The sequence below is a fragment of the Microcebus murinus genome, chromosome X (assembly GCF_040939455.1).
Source record: "Microcebus murinus isolate Inina chromosome X, M.murinus_Inina_mat1.0, whole genome shotgun sequence".
In the NCBI taxonomy this organism is placed as follows: Eukaryota; Metazoa; Chordata; class Mammalia; order Primates; family Cheirogaleidae; genus Microcebus; species Microcebus murinus.
Genome location: NC_134136.1, coordinates 89,816,162 through 89,838,269, shown reverse-complemented (window position 1 = coordinate 89,838,269; position 22,108 = coordinate 89,816,162). Strand labels below are relative to the sequence as shown.

General features: G+C 42.5%; 1 protein-coding gene and 1 long non-coding RNA gene across 3 annotated transcripts in view; one reads left to right on the top strand and one right to left on the bottom strand.

The window, feature by feature from the left end:
- The window catches only part of LOC142865953 (uncharacterized), a 61,791-nt gene extending 51,782 nt beyond the window's left edge, over positions 1–10,009 (bottom strand). For both annotated transcript variants that reach the window (XR_012916044.1, XR_012916043.1), the window contains exons 1-2: positions 9,929–10,009; positions 7,855–8,019 (exon numbers count right to left, since the gene is read on the bottom strand). This is a non-coding gene — a long non-coding RNA (uncharacterized LOC142865953). The remainder of the gene's footprint in view (positions 1–7,854; positions 8,020–9,928) is intronic.
- A 4,314-nt stretch (positions 10,010–14,323) lies between these two features.
- The window catches only part of GPM6B (glycoprotein M6B), a 147,514-nt gene continuing 139,729 nt past the window's right edge, over positions 14,324–22,108 (top strand). The window contains exon 1 of the mRNA XM_012784797.3: positions 14,324–14,459. Within this exon, the coding sequence (XP_012640251.1) occupies positions 14,456–14,459 (4 nt within the window). The 5' untranslated portion in view covers positions 14,324–14,455. The remainder of the gene's footprint in view (positions 14,460–22,108) is intronic.

Here is a 22,108-nt window from a genome sequence, read left to right as displayed (position 1 = left end):
GCTGTGAACCTGCATTTCTAACAAGCTCCCAGGTGCTGCTGCTGCTGCTGGTTCCAGTCCACACTCTGAGTAGCAGTGACCCAAGAAACTTGGTAAAATCCAGATTCCCTGGCAGATAAATTTTGACTCAGGAGGTGAAGAGCCTGCCTTTGCCCAAGCATGCCCAAGTGGCTGTCAGTCACACTCAGAGGCACAATACTTAATCTGAGCAGCTCCGAGCCTGGGAACACCTTGCTGTCAGTAGGCCAGTACCAGAGAGAAGCTTTGAGGCTTCCTTGAACCCACTAATTCATCACACAGAGGGATCACTCACTGTGCTTCTGAATCAGTTCACCCAAATGACCATCAGATAGGTCACTGTGGCCACTAGTGTGTATGCAGAGACATTTACAGACAGCATGGACCGCTGCTCCTCAGGACCAATGGACATGTTACATCATTTGGCCTCATTCTACCAAAAAGCAGAAAGGGCTGGGAAGGGTGGACCCAAGGCCACACTACTCCCCTGGCTCTGCACAAGGTAGGAGCAGAGAGGGACACCCAGTAATCTCTGCAATGTTTGGCCAAGCCCGGTCAGCACAGAGAACAGCATAAGGAAGGAAAACTGGGGCTGGTGGGGAATCGGAGGAGGAAATGGAAGCCAGAAAAAAAAAAGAAAAAAAAAAAAGAGGAGGTGGAGGAATAAGAAAAAGGAAATCAGAAAAAGACAGATTGAGAACAGTCAGTAATTATGAGTAAGATGTGGGAACAGCAAGGGAGACAACTGCTGTGGGTCCGAGCCAAGGACATGGCGGGGGTGGGAGAATGGGCTTTGAGCAGCTGGTGGCTTCTGTCAAAGCAACCAAGTTTAGCTGTGACACTCATGCCCCTCCTGGGAGTCCCCTTTGTACATGCGTGGCTGTGCCTGCCACATCTCCTGCGGTGAGGAGCAATGAGCTGCTATGTGGTTTGAGCTCGGAAGGAGAAAAAGCTCTCCAAAGCAAACAAATGAGTGTTTAGAACTCCATTCCAGGAATAAGATGCTTTCTCTTGTGAGAAAACCTTAATAAAAATGGGACAAGCAAGAAAAACACTATTGAGTGCTACCAGAAGGGGAGAGGTGTGAATATTTGTATAAGTATCTATACATTAATACATATATATATCTCCGCCTGTCTACACATATACATAAAGTAAAAGTTTGTAGGTCATTGTCCAGTTGGAGGGTGTTCTTGAGATGCGCGTGCGCACGCGCGCGCGCGCACACACACACACACTAAATGAATCAATAAGCAGAGCCTTCTGAAGAAGCTAAGCATTAGGAGAGAAGAGAAGGTAGGATTTGTCCACACTCAGTCCTTCCAGGGCTGCCCTGGCTGCTTAGTAACTATGCTTACTGTTTATCGAGCACTTTCTGAGAATGAGGCTCTGCACTGCACCCTTTAAGTGCATTATTAATTCATTTCATTTTCTCCCAGTTTAGAGCGGGAGGAAGGCTACTCAAACAGGTTGCATGAAGCCAGGGGCAGGGGATCTGAAGCCCCATCTGTCTGACTTCCAAGCTTGACTCTTAGTTGAGTCACTGGGCTGGCTTCTGAGCTGAGCATAGTTTCTGGAGCAGATCAAGCGCCACCCACCATCACCGCTTGCCCTTCTTGCTAGGATTTGGTAATTAACTTCCCCAGGGAGGGAGCTGGGCTCGAGTGGGCCAGCAGGCAGCGAGGTGAGACACGATGCAACAAGCACCAGAAAGAGGGGGGAGAGCCATCCCCAAAGGACCTGGCTCTGAAGGCAGACCCAAGACACCAAGCCCTCCCCAGAGGAGGCACGGGAGCCTTGTGCACAGCTGCTGTGAAGCGCATCTCTCCCCCAGAGGAGAAGGAGCCTGGTTTTCTAAGATGGTCAATCTGCTCTCACCGCCCACACAAACTCCTTAGCAGAGTCAAAGCCAAATGCACAGAGACTAATCCCACTTCAATAGCCGCACACCTACATATTTTTTCCTGGCCTTTCCCTGCAGCACAAAGATGTACACGCTCAAAGGTCAATTAGCAAATCAGCTTCCTACATGGCATTTCCTGTGATATGTTTAAATCACAAAATCACTGTTTTCGAATGTACGCATGGCAGGGAAACACAGGAAACTGGGAAGGATAATGGGTGTGCTATTCAGTGAGGAAAACTAATGCAGCGCTTTATCATTGCTCCAGAATCAGTCATTTCACAGCACAAAGAAAAAAATTAACTGGGATAAAATTCCCTGTGGGGGATGTAATTATGACTATTCGAAAGTAATCATTATTCATTTTACATATTGGGAAATCGCTCCCAAAATATGACCCGTTTGGAGATAGAAAGCTACTTCGGTGCAATTCTCCTAAAGGATTTTGATTCTTTGTATCAAAGTCAATTGCATTTTAAGAAATCAAAGGAAATATAATGGTTTTTACAATCAGAATTAGTTTTTTTTGATTGCCTTTTTTTAAGAAAAAAAGGACATTATGTAGGTTGACTGGCTGATATTTTATCCTTGTATGTGCTATGCTTTTATTTGTGACCCACAAAACACAAAGGATATTTTTAAACTCATGACTAGATAAAGAAGTGACAAAGAATGGATAGAAGTATAGTTGGGGGCAGATGAGATGGCAGAGAGAAGGCAGACCTATCTACTTCCTAGTTTGTTTCTGCCTTGGAAAAGGAGCAAAAAATGGAAAGAAAGAACAAAATGTAAAGTGGATACCATTATGGAAGGGGGGAATGAGGTTAAATTGAATCTGGGAAAGAGAAAAATACTGAGTAGCTACTATTTAAATCCTTGTGCCCACCCTGCAAGGAGGCTATTATCTTCAGTTTACAGACAGAGAAACTGAGGCTCAGCTAATAAAGGCCCAAGGTGAGGTTTGATCCTAGTTCTGACTATTTCTATTTACTTATTAGTTCATTCAGTATACACTCAGTGAGGGACTGAGGACACAGAGAGGAACAGGGAATAGAGTCCAGCTGGTCCTATGGACATCTCCAGGCAAGCTGGGAATGAACACTCAGCTATTATCTGAATGTTTGTGACCCCCAAATTCATGTGTTCAAATCCTAATCCCCATGGTGATGGTATTGGGAGACTTTTGGGGTGATATTGGGAGGCCTTTGGGAGGTGATTAGGTCATGATGGCAGAGTCCTCCTGAATTAGACTAATGCTCTTATAAAGGAGACCCCTAGCCCTTTCCACCTTGTGAGGACACAGTGAGAAGTCACCATCTATGAATCGGGAAATGAGCTCTCATCAGATGTTGAATCTGCTGGCATCTTGATTTTGGACTTCCCAGAGTCTCCATCTTGAATAAATGGAGTCAAACAGTGATTCGACCAATCATGGCAATAGCAACAAAAATAGTAAGCCTGGAAGCAGGGCTTTACCTTAAACCATGTGTTTTTAAACATTCTCTTGTGAACCTACTCAAACTTCCACAAAGGTAGCATGGGCCAATGGTATTCTTGTCTGCCTCCCAAGGACGAGGTACCAGGTTCAAAGGGGTTAGGTAACTTGCCAAAAAGAAAACAGCGGGTCACCTAGTCAGTGCACCATACTTCTAAAAGAATGCTGATATTGGTAGGCGGGAAGGGAAATTGACAAGGAGTAAGACTGACTGCACAGTCTTCTAACCATGGCTAAGACATTATACCGCTCAGAATCTTAATTTTCTCTTCTGCAAAGTTTTGATAATGCTTTTCCTGCCTACCCCTACGTCATGAATCCATTGGGGAAACATTCGGTGTTGCATAGAATACGTCTACCAATGTATGGTAGATTTACCATAAAAGTAGGGTGTCTGCACATATTTTAAAAGAAAGAGATGGTCACAGGGAACTGGAATATGTTAAATCATGGCAGTTTGCTCCCAACTTCATTGCTTTGCTGGATAAAGTTTCTAGATGGGAGAATAAGGACATGCTTGACGTCCTGTCTGGACTTTGGGAAGTGTTGAAGCTGAGGACTGGCCATTCAAAGGAGAGGAGAGTCCTGAAACCATATTGTATGGCCTCATTAGAGAAGCAGAAACTATCACACCGCAGGTGTCCTTGACCTTGGTTGCAATATCGTCCAAGAGCTGGTTCCTTCTCCACGAGACAGTTTCTGGGCATTGCAATATGCAATGGGTTGCATAATTGTGACATCTGTTCCTCTTTCTGGGGTTTAAATGGGCCTTGCTCACCATGCATTTTGGAAATCACCCTGTTAGCAGGTGCCTGTCCCAGCTGAACAGCTGAATAAACCCAGGACTTTGTGTGTGCTAAACAGACGGTGGCCTTTTTCCACAACAGAAGTTGTTATTTCCTTGTGGACAACATACAGAAATGTGTGCTGAGTGTCAGCACAATCAAGGATTACCCAGCTGGCTGAAAACAATCGTGCTCAAAGAATGATGATCAATTAATTGAGGTCACCCTGAAGGAAGAAAGATTGTCAGGATCGATATTTTTATCCACAAGATGGATGAATATTTAGGAATGTTTTCCAAGAATAAAGAGGGTAGCTAATATGTTAGGTAGAAGAATCAAGACACAGAATGATATTTAGAAGGTATCATGATATTTTCATATAAACAAGAATTTTAAATATCTTTATGTTGAAAATTATATAAATTCAAAGGGAGATATGCATTCATTTTCAAAGACTTGATCATCTGATACATTCTGTGCACAGAGGTTACAGTGGTGATCAAAACAAACAAGGTTCCTGCCCATGTGGAGCACCCAATCTACTGGGTGAAACTGACAATAAAGAAACATTGCTGGGCATGGTGGCTCATGCCTATAAACCCAGCACTTTGGAAGGCCAAGGCAGGAGGATTGCTTGAAGCTAGGAACTCGAGACCAGCCTGGGCAACATAGCAAGACCCCATCTCTACAAAAACATAATTTTAAAAAAATTAGCCAGGTATGGTGGCATGTACCTGTAGTCCCAGTTACTCAGGAGACTGAGGCAGGAGGATTGCTTGAGCCTAGGAGTTCAAGGTTGCAGTGAGCTATAATCACACCAGTGCACTCTAGCCTGGCCAGCCTGGGCAACAGACTGATATCCTGTTTCTAAAAAATAAATAAATAAAAGGATAAGAAGAAATAAACATAGTTATGACAAGATCATTCTAAGTAGTAACAAAGAAAACTGAGAAATTGCATCCAGGGAGGTAGAAGGAAAACCAGGAATGTGTGGGTTCATGGAAGACAAGATAACTTATTTCTAGAAGAATGGAGGCGTGCACTGCAAGAGTCCCATCTTATCACATGGTGATCATTTGTGTCCTGAACAAGAGTAGTTTCAGTGGAATAATGGGGACACAGGCTCATCGGAGTGGGATCCAGAGAGTAGGATGTGAGAAAAGTGCAGGCAAATGTGCAAAACTTTTCTGGGAGGTTTTGCTGGGAAAGGGAACAGGAAAAAGAGGCAGTGGCTAGACCATGTGTGTGAACTGGTGGGAATGACCAATTGAAAGAGAGATATTGATGATGCAGGAGAGACAAAAACTATTCTTGTAGGAGCAGAGTCCTGGGAAGGAGGAGATAGGACATGAATTTGGAGAACTTTATGTTCAAAAGACTTTCAGATTTTAGGCAGCCACAAGTTCATAGGTTCCTCAAAACATTTTTCATTCATTGATTGGCACCTTTTAATTTTACTCCCACTATAGTCACAGCCCAATGGAGGAGAAAAATAAACATTTTGTATTCACATAATCCAAAGTGAAATTACAGTAGGAGAAGGTTCTAGGAAGGGGTGGTGGTTGGTGCAATGAGACTCAATTGTGTTATTTGACCCATGGGAAGGTCAGATGGGGCTTCCGTGGAGAAGCGATGCTCAGGCTGAGAACCTAACCATGAGCGCGATCTAGCCAGGCAAAGAGGTGGTGGGAATGGCACATGCGAAGATTCTGCACTGAGACTGAGGTCCCACAAAGAGAGCAGTGAGGCTGGAGCAGAAAGAATGGGGCATGTAGCGGAAGGTCAGGGAGGCCATGGCAAGGAGCTCTTAACAAACAGATTACTACACTAGAATAACCACCTCACACCCACCAGGATGGCTGTGATTAAGAAGATGGAAAATGACAAGTGTGGGCAAGGATGTGGGGACATCGGAGCCCTTATACACTTCTGGTGGCAACGTAAGATGGTACAGCCACTGTGGAAGACACTATTGCAGTTCCTCGAAAAGGTAACCATACAATTACCACATGATCCAACAATTCCACTTCTAGGTATATACCCAAAAGAATGGAAAGTAGGGACTCGAACAGATATTTGTACACCAATGCTCATAGCAGCATTATTCCCAATAGCAGCCCAAATGTCTAAAGGATGAATGAATAGCCAAATGCGGTCCATCCATACAGTAGTATATTATTCATCCATAAAAGTAGAATGAAGAGCTGATACATGATGCTATAATATTATACTAAGTGAAAGAAGCCAGGACACAAAGGCCCCATATTGTACGATTCCATTTATATGAAAATCCAAAGAGGCAAATCCATAGAGACAGAAAGCAAATTAGCGGTTGCCGGGACCTGGGAGGGAGAGGGATGGGGAGAGACTACTTAAGGGGTATGAGGTTTCCCTTTGGGCTGATGAAAATGTTTTGGGACAAGGTATTGATGATGCTTCCACCATTTTGTGAATGTACTAAGTGCCACTGGATTCTACATTTGATTATAAATGGCTAATTTTATATTGTGTGAACTTTACTTCAATAAAAACAAACAAAAAAGGTTACCAGAGTGTCTCCAACTCAGTGGAAGCAAGAGTTTCAACCTAACCAACTGGAGAGTTACATCTTATTTAGAGCCCCCTACTTGAAGAGAGAAACTTTGGGGAAATCAGAGAATGTTCATCATGGGACAACCATAGTGAGAGATTTTTTAAACTTTCACAAATGTCTTTAAAAATCATAAGAACTTTGATTTTTATAACAAAGGTGCTAGACCTGGCTTGGAATCAAAGGATCCTCCCTCGGGGATAGGTGATGGAGGCTGAGAAACACAATAGCTTAGGATGGAAAACATTTTACAATCACAGAGACAGAATAGTGGTGAGCTCCCTGTCATGAAAAGTATTCAAATATACCTAAATGACTAATAGGCATGAACAGGACACAAGCGATTACTGAATGTGGAGGATTGGACTGGAGGAGTTATCAAGCTCCCTTTAACTCAGAGATGCTATGACACATTTTCATTGCAACATTAATTTTTTTCAAGATGCTATCAAATTCATTGTTACTAGGCAATTGGGAAGTGTGGGAGGAGTAAAAGAAATCATTGTCAGCTAATACAAATGATGGCTACTTAAATACTTTTTGAGCTTCGTGCATGGTTTAATTTTCAATTTTATCTGCAAACACAAGGACATGTTGTCAAATTAGCTATATTCTTTGGCATTCGTTGTAAGCTCCTGATGTACCACTGTGAACTCTGATCCAGATTCTCGTATGTGAGCAACTGAGCCACAGTCCAAAAGCATAGAGTGTCCCATGAATGAGGACACAAGCGTTAGAGCAGATATAGCCTGCTCTAACTGGATTGAAATACTCAGTACAAACCAAAGAAAAATCACTTGCCAATTGCTCTCATTAATGGGAAACAGCATGAAATGACGTGTGTTTTGAAGGCAGGATCAGCTTTTAGCCAGTTTTGAAATCTTAGATTCGGATAGAACTGGGCTCAAATCTAAATCTAGATTTGCTACGTCCTCAGTGTGTGACCTAGGACACACGGCCTAATATCTCCAGGACTCAGTTCCCTCATTAAAGGAAGCAGGAGTTAAAGTCCAGACACCTTAAGGTAACAAGGAAAGTGTACAAGGGAACCTAGGATCCTCACCTGGTATTCAGGAAGGTCCTCAGCAGAAAGCCAGGACACCTCCATCTGTCACCTGCACGAAGGTCCTGTTTCCTTTTATCCCAGAAGACAATTAGCTCCTAAAACATCTTGCAGGCAGAGATTGTGTTTTCTCCTCTTCCATCCCCAAGTTTAATGTGGTAAAATCTAGGAGAAGGAAAAGTTGATCATCTTGAGGGTGCTTTCTTTATCTCAGCTTCCTCCCCAAGGTCTGGCTGGTCTTCCTCAAAGGTCTTCCCAGCTGCCACCAGCCTCCTAGGGTTCTATGTGCTACACTGTGTGTCCCGTCTGTCCTTGTTCCCTTAAACTTGCCTCCTCTCAGGAAGGCTGATCGCACATAGGGATTTAGAAAGCCATCCAAATTCACACTCAGTGTGTGACTGATCTTTAGTCTTTGGGGGCATTCTCAGTCTTAAAATGTATGCATTTAAACTCAAATGATTTTTTTGAATTACATGATGAACTGTCCAACAGCATGGGAACGTTATTTTTGTTGATTTCCTGTTGCTTCTTGCTACTTTGGGCTACTTTCTACTTGCTTACAACTCAAGGCCACCTGACCTCCACCCCTCACCAATAAGGATACAAACAAACAAAACACTATATGATAGGAATACAGAAATTAGCAATTTCCTTCCGCCCTCTAGAGCAGATACAGAGACAAGCGAGGGTGTTCCTTGCCTAAAAGAATGAGGAGAAATTTTGGACCAGGCACTTCCGTCCCTTTCTGAACTGCAAAAGCTTGGAATGCCCTCGTCCTAAAGCTACTTTCTGGCTACCTTAGGGACCCCCCTCAGGCTTCCCAGGGTAAAAAGAAGGGACAACAATGATAACATCCCCAACAAGATCCACATAAACAGCTACCATTTATCTAGACCTAAATGATAAGTGCTTTATCAATATTATCTCCTTCAATCCCTACAACAACATGAGGTAGGGACTAGGTACCCATTTTATAGATGGGTATGTCTGGAAATAAGGCATCAGGAGCCCAGAAGGAATAGAACTAAACACCCAATGGACACAGGTGCTTTATTTAAAATATATATGTATATATTTATGTAACACATACATATGGTAACAATTAAATATTAATAGAATAGCAGGGCTAATTATGAAAAACAATAGTCTTCTGGCCCTCCTCTCCCAACCAGTGGCCTCACTCCCAGAGGTAACCTCTTTTAACTAGTTCTTGTTTTGGTTCTTCCAGAGGTAAGTTCCATGGTCTAGACTTGTGGAGGTGAGGCATTTTGGATATTGGCATGAGTGTTCTTCGTTATCTCCCAAAGTGCTAGGATTACAGGCATGAGTCACCACATCTGGCCACAAATATTTGTTTATAAACAACATTGGACCCAGTGGGGTTGGGAACAATGATTCTCATCTTAATAAAATGCTTACTCTTTTCTTTCTTGACTTAGCAACTTTAGATAGTTTCTACTGACTCCATGACATAAAAGGTGTGGATTTATGTCACTTACAGTATCCCTCCTTGCAAATCTCTATTTCTCTCTCCATCACCTGGTTAGAGCTGGAACCCATACTACTAATTGAAGTATCCCAAGAATGGAAAAACAAGCCCCACATATACTCACCAGCAAACTGGTATTAACTGAGCAGCACCTAAGTGGACACATAGGTACTACAGTAATAGGGTATTGGACAGGTGGGAGGGGGGAGGGGGGTGGGTATATACATACATAATGAGTGAGATGTGCACCATCTGGGGGATGGTCATGCTGGAAATTCAGACTTGTGGGGGGAGAGGGGGAATGGGCATTTATTGAAACCTTAAAATCTGTACCCCCATAATATGCTGAAATAAAAAAAAAATTGATGGTATCTTCTAACCCCCACTTGAGATGTTGAGGACATTAGTGATGTTGCTTTTTAATTTTTTCATGTACCTTAATTTTTTCAAGCAGTTTTGTGTTCACAGCAAAATTGAGCAGCGTACAGAGAGTTCCTGTATACCCCCTACCCTCATGTACACACAGCCTCCCCTCTATCAACATCCCTCACAAGAGGGGACATTTGTTACAATCAATGAACCTACCTTAACACATCCTTGTCACCCAGAGTCTATAGTTGACATCAGGGTTCACTCTTGGTATTGTACATTCTGTGGGTTTTGACTAATCATACAGAGTATTTCCACGACCCTTAAATTCCTGTAAGTGCTGCCTGTTCATCTCGCCCTTCCCCTTAACCTCTGGCAATCACTGATTGTGACACTGCTTTGTCATTCATATTCTCCCACGCCCCACTTTGTGCCAGCTATACTTTGACATTGTGAGGCTTTGCTAACATTTTTGTTTAGTTGTGCAAACAGAGCTAAGTCTTTTTTTTTCTCCTTTGTCCATCAATGATCATAAATATCATGAGCCAGTTTATGGACTTCCTATCGGTTTGAGAAAGCAGCCGTCTTTCTGAGAAAGGAGGGGGGCTGGAAAGGCTAGAAACCGTGCCTGATGTGCCAAGAAAGAAACTAGAGTAAGTAAGAGGCAGAGAGATTTTTAAGAATCAAACATCAAGCCAAGCTTCTGCCCATACAGAGACTGCCCTGAAGAGATAAGACCCATAATGAGTGCTTATGAAACTGGAAGAAATGAGGCACACATATGATTAAATGACCCCCAAAAGACTATAGTTAATAACTGTGTTGTATACTTCAAATTGCTAAGAGAAAGGTCTTAAATGTATTCTCCACACACACAAAAATGATAACTAGGTGAGATGACAGTTATAATTAACTTGATTGTGATAATCATTTAAAAATGTATAAACATATCAAAACATCATATTATACATAAATATATACAATTTTTATCAATTATATCTCAACAAAGCTGGGAAAGACAAAGATCAGAACAGACAAAATGCATCCTTTTGGTTTATAATTATTTTGTACTCCTAGATGACGTGTTGAGTTAGTTAAATCTTGAATTTTAAAGAATCAGTTGGAAACATGATTTTATTTATAGTTTACATCAAATTATTAGGAGACCATGCTCTTATCTATGGTTTTGGCACACACACACACACACACAAAATTATTAGGAGACTATCTCTACTGTGGAGTAAAATAGTAAAGTACAACTATATATTCTTTTCCTGATTATGAAAGTAATTCCTGCTCATTGTAGAAGTCTAGGAAAACACAAAAGGATATAAAAATAAAACCAAAAACTCCATTAATCCCACATTCCAGAGACAATGTTTTGGTTATATGTTAATATTTTGGTAGATGTTAATATAGTGATATATTAGAAGAGTTGGGTCACTGCTAAAACAAATAAGCACCCAAATACATAATGGCTCAAACGTAACAGGAGTTTATTTCTGGGTTGTAAATGTGTCCAAATCAGTTCCAAGTTGTCAGTGTGTGGAGGAAGAGGGAGTCTCTTCTCCACAAAGTCCCTTGCTGACCCAGGTTGACAGAGTCAAGTCCATCTTCAACATGTGGCTTCCAAAGCCACCCTGGTTGGCAACATCTCATTCCAGCTGGGAGAAGACGACAGCATGGAGAAGCACACAAGTTGGAGGCTTCGCTGGTAAGGCCTGGATGGGCTGAGCATCACTTTTGACCTTACTGGCTAGAAGTCCATCATGTAGCCCCACTAACTGTTTCGGAGCCTGGGAAATGGGGTCTGGCTGTGTGGCCAGATAGAAGAAATGTTTGTTGAAAAAGTAATGGTCTCTATTATAGTGTATTTTCTTTCAATCTTTTCCAACACATATATATGTATATACTAATATGACCAGGATTATAGTGTATATTCAGCTTTTTATTTGACTTCAAAAAGAAACAAAAATCTCTGGGCATTTTCCCACACCATTCTTTGCAAACAAGGCTCGTGATATCTGATTATACAGATCAGGGTTTCTCAACGTCAGCACCATTGACGTATGGGGCCAGATCGCTCTTTGTTGGGGGATCGAGGGACTGTCCTGTGCATTGCAGGATGTTCAGCAGCATCCCTGGCCTCTACCCACCAGATACCAGTAGCACCTCACCCCTTCCCCAGTTGTGACCACCAGAACTCTCTGCAGACATTGCTAAATATCTCCTGGGGGGTAAAATCACCCCCAGTTGAGAACCACTGAGCTAGATCAACAGTAATTTATATAACTACTTCCCTTCTGTTGAGCAATGGTTGCTTTCTTTTCTGCTTTTGTTTTGTTATTTTGTTTGCTATTACATCTCGCTCTGTAATAAACATCCTTTCACATTAATTTTGACTGAAACAGTCGTTATTTACTTAGGAGAGAGTCCCAGAAGAGGGATTATTGGGTCAGAGGCTATGAATATTTTTAAGTCTCTTAATTCATACTGCCAAATGGCTCTCCAAAAAGGCTCAACCAATTTACCTACCTACAATGTAGGTTTGCTTTAATTTTTAAAGATTTTGGTTACTAAATATAAGAAAAGTGGTTTATTATAAGATAGCATCTCTCTGAATAATAGTGAAATTAAATATGCCAACTAGCCATCTTCTGCACCCTGTCTGTAGTACCCTTTGATAATTTCCTAACTGCTGTGTTGTTTTCCTTAAGGGTTTCAGACCTTAAGGGTTTCAGAGACAATTACTTGTTGAAATCAATCTATGACACTTCCAAAGTGAGGAAATTTTTCTATTAAAATGTGGCTTTCCTTCCACATTGTGTACACAATTGTTAAAACTCAGTTTTTATCACAGCATCCATTGTGACTAGCTCCAATATTTGGACAGCTGTTCTTCCTTTTCTTCGGTTAAAAAAAAATCCAAGACTTCTAGGGAATGACAGAAAGTGGACCAAAGAGTTTATTTTCATCTCAGTGTACAAAATCTTAGAGATCTTGGTTCCAGAGTAGCTCGTTGAGGTTATATCTTGCCAAAATGCTATTTCAGATTGTCCTGCATGAGTTCCATTCTGTCATTTTCACTGTCTCCTAGGAGTCTCCCAGGATGTATGAACCAACCAAAATTGCCCTTCTGTCAACCAGGACTTAACATGAATTCCTCATTGCCCTCACCCAGGCCACCTTTGTCTTTCTGTCCCTTGCAAACAGCCTCAGTTGTTGTCATCTGCAGTTGGATTTCTACATACACGTGTACTCAGGGATCATTCAAATGGATTATTTTCCCATAACAGGAGGACAAAAAGTTAAACCTATGAGCTCCCTGCTGTTATATTACTGCATGAAGATTGGTTAGGAATGACTATTCCCGTGAGATTGTGAAAATGAGCCAGTGATCCGCCTAGCACAAATCTCTGTCCTTTTATGTAAAATATTAGTAGGCTTTCTAGAGCTCTGCCTTGATAAAATCTTTCGTAATCCAATAAATTTCAATAGATGAAATGTTTTCCTCCTCCACCCTTTCTCAGTCCTAAAGCCTCTCTCCTCTGGCTTAAATGTCCCTTAAATGTCCTATCTATTGTTACTGTTTATGTAACCCTCTGTTCAAGTAACGTGATGTGTTTTCAAAACAATGAAGGAACACAACGTAAAATATCAGGGGGGAATATTGGGCTCAGAAATGTCACAGAAAGCATTTGTCCTACAAGAACTGCAAGGGTCGCATGGCTTTTTTTTTTTTTTTTTATAACACCTTTGGAGACAGGAAAATTCTTCTCTAAGAAGACAGAGGAATTTAAGCCTCGGACACTCCATTAATTCACTTAAAGGCTCAAGAGTGAGGCCTGAACAGAAGAAGCAGTTGACTGGAACGAGTCTACAAAGTCTCCAAGAGCCTTCCGGGGATCAAGAGGGCTGATTCCGCACACCACCAAATCTGCCACCACTCCAGACTGGCGGGTGCTACCTGTACCCTTAGAAATCATTTGTTACCCATGAGTTAACTTAAGTCGGTGGTTCACAACCTTGGATGCCCATTGGAATCATCTGGGTCCCACCTGCAGAAGCCCTGATGAAATCGGGGTTCCAAAACCTCCCCGCTTATTCTCACGTTTAGCAAGGTTGAGACCCACTGAATTAAGTAACCATCCGCAGCCCGTGTCCGAACAAAAGGTACTGTGGATGGAGGCAATGAGGCCAGATGATACTGGGTGTCCTTGGGTTAGTGTCCCGGGGCCTCAGTTTCTTTATCTCTACAATGGGTGTGGCCAAGACCTGAAAGCCTCCTCCAGCTGTAGTGGTTTTCATCTGGGACGCAGATCGGCACCTCTGCGATCCTGGAAGCCCGCTCCCCTCTGCCCCCAGCCCCCTCGCCCACTTCTCCGGTTTCCGAGCCCCTCGGCGCTCGCTCAGGGGTCTCCGAGGAAGCCAGGAGCTTAGCCTGCAGCCTGGGCGCGCCCGCTGCCCCCATTCGGGCCCTCGCTCCGGGCGCACAAAGCCCCCGGCGCTGACGTCAGGGCCCCTCTCCGCGCGGCCGGCCCCCAGTGCAGGCGGAGCCGCGCCGCGCTCCCACCCCGGCCGGGAGCGAGGAGCCAGCGGCCAGCCCTGCACAGCCCAGCGCAGCCCGCCCGAGCCCGGCCGGCGCACGTGCCCGCCAGACCTGCAAACTTGTGCCACCGGCTCTGCCCGTCCCCGGGGAGCCCGAGCGGCCGCAATCCGCGCCCCTCCCGCCCGTCTCCAGCCATGGGTAAGCTAGTGCGCTGGCCCCACGCCACGGCCACGGCCTCGAGCCCCCCTGGGGAGGGGCGCGCCCGGCCGAGGGTCCCGCCCCAGCCCTGCTCAGGTGGCGCCTCTTCGGCTACCTCCATGATCGGGCCAAGACGGGGAGGGGGGGTGTGCGGGGGAGCGGCGCAGGTGTCCCGAACGGCCAGGTGCGCCTCCCTGCCCCATCCTGGGGGCGTCCCCACGCCGGCTTCGCCCAGGCTGCAGCCCCCGGCGCGCGGCTCGCGGGGGCGGCGGAGCGAGGCCCCCGGAGGAGTTGCGGAGAGAACAGACGGCGCGTCCCGGGCTCCTGCTTTATTTTAGGGGTTGGTACAGAGCAGCTTCTTGCCTGTTTTCCAAGACGCTCTCCTTGTCGCCTGAGCGTCCAGTCCAATCCTGTCCCGCCCAGCCGTCGTGCTAGTCCCCTTAAAGCCACATGAAACAGACACCGGTTCCCCAGACCTAGGGTCTTCTGAGAGCTCATTTTGGAACCATGACCTTTGAAACCAGGAAAGTGGCAGAGGAGAGGGACAGGATGTGGCACAGGGTGGGTCTCTCTCCTTTGTCCCCTGTTCCAACTATCAACATGCTGCCCGGCCGCAGGTGGAGACGGTGGGCCAAGCGGGTTCCAGCGCAGTCGGGGGAACGCCTGGCAGGGGTGAAAGCCTCAGCTCGGGAGAGCGAAAATCTCCAACCTGGCCCGGGGCGGGTGTTAGCGGCTGGAGGATTCTGTCACTTCCTAACACCCTGAAATGCTGCCGTCAGCAACATGTCGTTATATGGGGACTCTGTATTGGGAGGAAAACTCGTAAAGAGTGCCCGGGAAATCAGCCGATTCGGCGGCACTCCCCACTCCATTATCCTTCCCTAGTGACAGACTCCAGCCATAAGCGCAGCAAAAGCCACAGAGACTCCGAAGAGCCCCTGTGAAGCATTCCTATTGAGGGAGGCAGTGGGTTTAACCCTTGCCGGTTAATGGTGGGGGCTTGGGAACTGCTTGCCCCCCAATCACTTACCCCCCCTCTCATATTCTCTCTGCTCTTAATTAATTGTGTGGGGGGGTGGTAACTTTGTACTGATTAAAATTTTGGTGAGGGATAGGAAGGAAAGCACATTATTTTGCATTTGAAAGGAAGTTCAAAACATTTTATAGTTTAATTTTTTTTTTGTTTAATTTCAGGGAAATCAAAATAGGATTCCCTGAATCCAACAGGAAAATTTCTTACCAAAAAGTTAGGCAAGGCTTAGGATAAGACTCTTCTAAAGAGGGCAGGATTGAGTGGCCCGTAACATCGATTTCTACTTTTCTTGATGGCCCCATGTGAGTAGTCACATTACTTGACCACACTTTTAAAAGAGGTTCATACACGAAAATCAGATGATGGCTGCGGTGAAGCTTGGGCGGCTTTGGCAATATTTGCCGTCGAAGAAGTCGCAGTTCTGCAGAAGTGCAGGATTCAGGAACGCATTAACTACTTTCCTGAAATGAAGTTATCTCTGGTTTTTTAACACTAGGTATTTGGATTTGTATGTCGAATTTGAGTGTGGAATTACCACATGGGGACCTTCTTCAGAATGGCTTTCACAATGCTCTGGACTTAATTGGTGGGCGGCTTTATATTTAAATAGGTGTGGAAGTTAGGTACAGTTCTCATGAAGCAAATGCCCAAGCCAGACGTTCTCAAGGAAGTACTTTGTGTCTTGGACAATTGTTGGCTCTACACTTCAATTGCCAATTTATGTTAATTTGTGCATACTTCACTGGTTCTGGCAGTATCCTTGGTTTTAGTTTTTAGTTTTTACATTAAAAAGAAAGTTCCCTTCATGCCAAAAAGGAAACATACTGATTTCCTTTGGTAGATTCTTAGTAAATACACTACAGGGACATGAACTGGTTTTATTTTTCCAGATGTATTTAATTACTGTACATACCCTTATGAATGTTTTAATTGAAATGATTTAATGTTGGGAAAATTCTGACCATTGGTCCATTGAGTTGGAGAATTTGATTCTTATACAAGTCACTTCCTTAACCTGGTATCAGTTAATTTACTGGTCAAATGGATGAAGTTTGTGGCAATAAAAGCCCCTTTGGACTCACACTTTAAGGCATTTAAAATCTTTAAGTTGGAAAATAAAATAATGAGCAGTGGTGGTGTATACAATTTTATCTTAAAAGAAAACATGGGTTTTTTTTTTTTTATTGTTGAGCCGATTTTTCTTTTACAGGTTTGTTAAGATATAATTCACATACCACACCAGCACATGTTTAAGTGTACAAGTCTGGTTTTGAATATATTCAGAGCTGTGCAACCATCACCACTATGTAGTGTTGGAATACTGGCATCACCCCCAAAAGAAACTTTGTACCTATTAGCAGTCATGCCTCATTCTCCCCTCCCCTAGTCCCCAACAACCACTAACCTACTTTCTGTCTCTATGGATTGGCCTCTTCTGGATGTTTCAGGTAAATGGAATGAGCCAATTGAATTGGTGTTTGAAGTGTGTTTGACTTATTCAGGAACTTTGGTGGCTTTGCACAATGAAATGATGTTGATGTTTTGTTTGTATGCAATACACCACCTAAATGAATGTGTTGAAACTAATTATTTCTCTGGCTGAAGGGTTCCACGTTCGGCTGCATGTATTTTGGGGGTACACACACAAACCCACCCTGGTTTTATCTGATAGGAACTCACATTGCCCAACAGAATTTTGATCCTATTATCTTGTTCATAGGCCTGAAGACATAGCAACTAAATGAATCCCATGCAATAGCTTCTTATAAGGCACTTGTGGAATATCCATCCTGCTTTAATATGGCTTATGTATCCAGAGAGACACGCTGATTATGTTTCACTAGTTGCTTATGCTTTTAAATGAAAATTGTATATGAAATGATCAAATACAGCAAAACATCAAAATAATTGTTTTGATCCATTTGTGGTAAGGAAGTTTTTTTATAAGGATTATGAACTTAAAAGTAGTCAATCATTTCACTGAATAGTATTTCAGAAAATATTGGTTTAGGGCAGTTCTTCATTAATTGTAATGTGCATAAAAATATCTGATGATCTTGTTAAAAAAGTAGTGTCTGACTCAGTGGTCCTGGGTGGGGCCTGAGTTTCTACATCTCTAGCAAGCTCCCAGATGCTGCTGGCCCCTGGAGGAAAAGGATGGCAGGCCAGAGAGGCCCAGGGGCCTGCCCCAGCTCACCCACTAACTTACTGTGTGATCTTGGGTAAATCATTTTCTCTTCTTAATCTCAGTTTACTATAAAAGGATTTGATGAAATTATTTCTTTGGGCCTTTACAAATCTACAAGTATGTAATTTCGAAAAAAGAAATGAGAGAGTAATGTTATGCTTGAAAAACACGAGAAAACAGCACCCTGATTGTTTAAACGCTATTCGGTTCCATTAAGCCAGCTTCACAGGCATCGTTTGTAGTTGGGTTAAATGCTGGCATCTTCCATGTGCCCGCCTCCAGGACAACTGGCTCTTCTCCAAGAGAACTGCTAGAGGAAGCTGTAGTGTTCACCCTCTTTAAGGCTTCCAGCCTTAGCTTCTCCTGCCCTCTTCTCTTAGATCTGGCTGCACCAGAGAGCCTTTTTTCCCCCACATACCCCGGCCCAAGACACCTTCAAGAGGCTACACTCAGAAGCAAGCACACTGAAGGCGCATGCCTGCAATGTTTAGTTCTGGAAGTTTGCGGAGAAATTCAGATGCAATTAGAGGCAAAGGAATGGTATCCTGATGAACAACTGTGCAGGAAGTGATCCTAGCATGTGTTAGCTTCCTTCCCTCTGAGTCTAAAGATGTAGTAAGGAGCCCACGCCTGGGACTTGCAGAAAATTCCCTTCTCATCTCAGACTGACATTTTGAATAAACCTAAATCCAATACCAGACAGTACTGTTTGTGACAAATAGAAAGTAGTGAATTCTTATATTTTTGCTCTAGCAAAAGCTTTTGCCCAAACCACTTGGCCCCTTCAAGGGATTCTTAGAGAGGATCCTTATCTGCTGCATCCAGGATCAAGCAGTTGGATGGTTTATTGAAAACACCAAAGTGGTGTATCATAAAAAGTACCACATATGTGTGGCAAACATTTTATTTAACTTTAAATATTAATTTTTTTTGTAGAGTCAGGGCCTTCGCTTTGAGTGTAAAGCCCTGGTTAGAAGTCCTTGAAGACTTTTTGACATTGATCACAGCCAAAATTCATTGGTTTCTGATTTCCAGTTTCAGATTCTTATATTAAAGTAAAATGAAAACTTAAAGGCATTGGGACTCAATTGGTGTGCAGAATCCCTTTATAACACCTATCCCACTCCCCCTAAACTTTTAAAATTGCCTTGCCCATACTTATTTTGGCAACTATTTTTTCAAGTTACTCATTTTTGTTAAGACTTTCCAAAGCAATGAACCTGATTTTCAAAGAAAGAAAAGCTCTTTGGGCACTCATATTTTATTAATTTCTGCAATATTGAATTAAAATTCATAATTATAGTAACAAGTACAACTGGCATAAACAGGTTTGGTAACAAAGAAAAATGATTCTTCTTAAGTATACAATTCAGCTGGTGGGAGAAGTGGTTCGTGGGAGAGAAGTGCCCAGAACCCAAGTTCTTGTAGACAGTGGTCAGTATGGTTTAGAAAAAGAACAGAGAGGATACGGGGTAATTGGATGCAGTCCATCAGGTCAACACTGGTAAGAGAGCATCTACGGTATTTTTAAGCCATTGTTATCCATTTAATAATTTAAACATGATTCTTCTGGTTATGATTAGCTGACTTGTTAGTGTTTTTAATATGCCTCCTTTTCTGTTCATATATGAATTTGTCAGGAGCAGAGATTGTTTTATTCATCATTGTATCCCAGTGTCCATTCCAATGATTGGCATATTGTAGGTGCTCCACAAATACTTGTTTTAAAAATGAAGATTTTATCATATAAAATGCATTTTATTAAGGTCTATCTACATTATAAATGTATAGATTTCAAGGTATGTAAAATTATGTTTGTTGATGTATTGCAAACTCCATGATAAACTATGATAAGTTAATAGGGCAAATGACATTATTGTTCTTTAGTAGTATTAATACTTTTATCACAAAATAACGGAATTCCAGAGCTTGAAGTTGCTTTAGAGGCAATTTGATTGCTGCAGGCATACACAGACACAAAAACAATTTAAAGAGCAGTTTGAATGTTCTTTCATTACTTTTTTTTGCCGTTAGCTTTTTTCTTCTGATGTTATAAAATACTTTTCTCTCTCTGCTGAAAAGTCCTTCCTTCTTGTCAGGTTTTTGAATTTCTGGAAAGCTTGGGGTGAAACACTTTGTTTTAGTGAAACTCATTATTGCCCCGAGGATTAAAAGGCAACAACAGCTTTGTGTTTCCATTCTCGCCGTGTGTTAGGGTTTAGTGAGTACCTACCGAAATGCCATGCAACTAGCATGTGCTGGTCTCTAAGCCTTTGAGTTCCTGTCACATGCCCATCACCATGGGGCTCTCAGGGGACTATAACAGCTGCTCACTCAGCAAGCATTCAGAGTCCTGCACAGATGAGCCAAGTACTGTGCTAAGTCTTGAAGCAGAAAATAAACAAGACTCTGTCCTCAAATAACCACAGTCATTTCAGAAAGGCAGATAAATACATAAATAGAAGTAAGTACAAGGTCCCTTAGAAAAGGAATATGAGGAAAACAGGGAGAGGTAGTATTTCAGAGAGGAATTCCCTGGGGAGGCAGTTACTTTTGATTTGAGTCTCCAAGGATGAGCAGGATGATGGGGAGGTCAGGGTTTCGGAGTGTCTGGGTGTCAGGGAGAGGATATTCCAGGCCCTGGGGACAAATGTGCAAAAGCAGGGGCCTGGAATGGGCCTGGCAGAGGCTGCTGCGTGAACTCATTGAGGAGCTGGGAACGGCCTGAATGTGGAGGAGTGGGGAGAGCCAAGGCCATGCCAGGCAGTGCAGTGTCAGGAAAGAACTTGGTCATTATCCGGTTGGCCATAGAGAATAAGGAAGGGATTTTAAGCAGGCAAGTGACAACTGGAGGGAAATGATACTCTCCCCAAGAGGATAAAAGAAACACACCAAGATAATCATGCCTAATTGTAAAATTTTAAATAGAAGTATAGAAGTTCCTGAGAAGGGTGAAACCTTATGGCTCATACCAAGCTTCCAGTAGAGACTTGGATGTGAGGTGTGTTGAGAAGGGTGGAAGGGATTAGGAAAACCCATGGAAGAGAGGTAGGAGTGAATTTATTGGTGGGATTCTGAAGAGACTGGCCTGGCCATAGCAGAGGGTAGGTATGGGAGAGAGTAGAAAATCAGATTTGGTAGGGGGACTGAACGCCAGATGAGAGTAACAAATTTTAGTTGATTACAAATGGTTACATTTGAACGAATCTTGCAAAAATGTTTTTAATCTTGTCTATTGTCTCCTCCTTTTCAAAGGGTAAAATAGAGAAGGAAAGGAAGTAAGGATTTCTGGGACGGAAAGAGATATGGGTGATCTTTGGTATGATTGCAGAGGGGTTGAAGGTTGGAATGGACCCCTGTCATTGTTTATTTGATCATTAATTTTAAAAGTGGTATTATTTCTTTCTTAAATATTTGAAAGAATTTACCAGTGAAACCATTTGGGTCTGGACTTTTCTTTGTGGAAATGTTTTAAGTTATGAATTATATTTCTTTAGCAGATATAGGACTATTCAGACTAGCCCTTTGTTTCAGTTTTAGAAAGTTGTGTTTCTCAAGGACTTTGTCCATTTTATTTAAGTTATGAAGCTTATTGGCATAAAGTTATTTATAGTATTTTTGTATTATCTGTTTAATCCTACTACTGTCTATAGGATCTGTAGTGATGTTCCCTTGTTCATTCCTAGTGATGTAGGTAATTAGTATTCTCATTATTTTTCTTGATCAGTTTTTTAAAAGTCTATTTTGATAATTTGATATTTACATGTAATTACCTGACAGATAAGTTGACCACTAAATGAAAAAAGAGTACATTTTCTAGTAACCAGAAAATAGGATTTTAATGTCTAAAAGTAAAAATTGCTTATGTGGTTAGAAAAAAATAAAATCTACCAAGAGAAAAAGTATTTAAACCTGATCTTTTGAATTTTACTCTTAATGGCTATATGTAAGTCAGTATATTTGAACTGGGTATAACAAGATCTATCGTAAGTGGCCTTGAGGTAAAGTAGATCTTGATTTGAGCTTAGTATTTGCTTGTGTATTTATTTGTTTTGTATCTGTAAGGCTGCTAAATTTTCCTTTCTTCTTTGGAGCAACTGAAGACAGATACTGAAATGAAAGAAGTCTACTTTTCTCTACGTTTAAGTAGACTTTTAGGGCAGGGTTCTCAACCTCCGCACTTTTGACATTTTGGGCTGGATGAGTCTTTATTATGAGGGGATGATTCTGTGCATTGTTCTCTACCCACTGCATGCTGTAACAGTACCCTGACTATAACAACCATAAATGTCTCCAAGAATTGCCAGATAACCTGGGCAATGAGGAAAAGCAGTACTGCACCACATTGAGAACCACTGCTTAAGAGTAAGAGGGACTGAAAACCTTTTGTGTTTCACAATGTCATAAAATATGCATAGTGGTATCATT